Source organism: Pygoscelis adeliae, unplaced genomic scaffold, assembly GCF_000699105.1.
Source record: "Pygoscelis adeliae isolate BGI_AS28 unplaced genomic scaffold, ASM69910v1 Scaffold669, whole genome shotgun sequence".
NCBI lineage: Eukaryota > Metazoa > Chordata > Aves > Sphenisciformes > Spheniscidae > Pygoscelis > Pygoscelis adeliae.
In genome coordinates this window covers 158,766-160,147 of record NW_008825439.1, presented here as the reverse complement: position 1 = coordinate 160,147, position 1,382 = coordinate 158,766, and the positions used below count along the sequence as shown (strand labels likewise).

Genomic DNA, 1,382 nt, shown 5'->3' with positions numbered 1-1,382 from the left:
CCCCCAGAGCTGACGCCCGGCCACGGAAAGGGACAGCTCTCGTGTCACCGCTCCCTGAAACCCAGGCACAAAGCCCTGTGCAGCCCAGCGCAGGCCAGCAGGCCTGGCTGCTGTGAGAGGAAGCTCCCTACGGGCAGCACGGAGCAGGGACTCGTCTCCAGAGCAGGTCTGGAAATCTCAGCCAGGATATAGGTGACACTTACCTTAATTACTCCAGGGCTTTTACAAGGGCTTCGTTAGCTTCTACTTTAATCTGAGCTTCTGCTTTAGCTGCTTCATGGGATGCTGCAGCCATCTCCGAAACAGCCTTCTCCAGATTTGATTTTGCAGTCTGAACCTGAGAGCACGAGGAACGTGTCATCAAGAGACCACCGCAGGACAGGTGACTTGTCCTACAGCCCTTGAGTCACTCCTCCCCACCCCTCCCTTCACTGCAGTCGTTGGCCCCGTGCACGGGGCCCCACAGACCCGCTTACACGGCTGCGTTGGCAGCAGACGCCTTATCAACAGGCCTTAATGGGGAAAAGCTGTTCCTGAGACTCAGAGGGGTGGGAAGGGGCAAGATCAGCATCTGTCCGAGGGGAGGGAAGTGGCCCGGAGAAGGGCTAACGACGGCGTGGCTTCCTCTCCCCACAGCCTGTGGAGAGTTCACTGAGAAGGAGCTCCGAGCCTTTGATCCCGATCAGCGGGCGACGGGGAAGCTCGGGGTGAAGGCACAGCCCCTGGTCTGGGCACGCTTTCCGCAGCCACAGGAAGCTCCTGAGACAACCACCCCGCGAGAGCGAAGCGGGGAGCAAACCTCCCTCCACGAGGGAGCCCGGCTGCCAGGGCCTGCCTGAGGGAGGCAGGGCGCAGCCCGGCCCACGGGGACCGGGGTACTCACAGCCAGATCCAGCATGTCCATCGTCACCGCCTCCTCCGCCAGCACCTGCACGGTGGAGTCCGCGTGGACCGTGACAGAGCCGCTGCTCACTGCAAAGGCACAACAGCGGGGGCCGAGTCAGGCAGCGCGGGCAGGGCTCCTTTGGGGGTCCACACACAGGGCAGCACTGGCAAGCTCATCCCCAGAACCTCCACGATCCCTTTGCCAAAACAAAACCTCGACGTCCTCCCGCCCGTAACAATTCCCAAGTCCCGCAGGGACTCGTTTCCTACCAAAAGGGAAGCTAAAGCAGGGGATGCTCCCAGAGAGTCTGCGCAGAACCAAGAAAACCTGACCCCAGACCACGGCCTCACGCTGAGCCCCATCTTCCAGGGCAGATCCCCGGCCCCGCAGGGCAGCCTCCAGCAGCCCCCGGGAGGCTGGGAAAGCAGAAATCCCTGGAAGTGCACCAGGGCACACCTTGATCGGCAGAGCCTCCCCTGTGAAAGCCCTGGGACAA

At 62.1% G+C, this 1,382-nt stretch overlaps 1 protein-coding gene across 1 annotated transcript in view; it reads right to left on the bottom strand.

The window, feature by feature from the left end:
* The window catches only part of ATP5D (ATP synthase, H+ transporting, mitochondrial F1 complex, delta subunit), a 2,005-nt gene extending 943 nt beyond the window's left edge, over positions 1 to 1,062 (bottom strand). Inside the window, exons 1-3 of the mRNA XM_009331175.1 lie at positions 1,041 to 1,062; positions 884 to 972; positions 204 to 331 (exon numbers count right to left, since the gene is read on the bottom strand). Of these exons, the coding sequence (XP_009329450.1) occupies positions 209 to 331; positions 884 to 972; positions 1,041 to 1,062 (234 nt within the window). The 3' untranslated portion in view covers positions 204 to 208. The remainder of the gene's footprint in view (positions 1 to 203; positions 332 to 883; positions 973 to 1,040) is intronic.
* Positions 1,063 to 1,382: the final 320 nt, after the last annotated feature.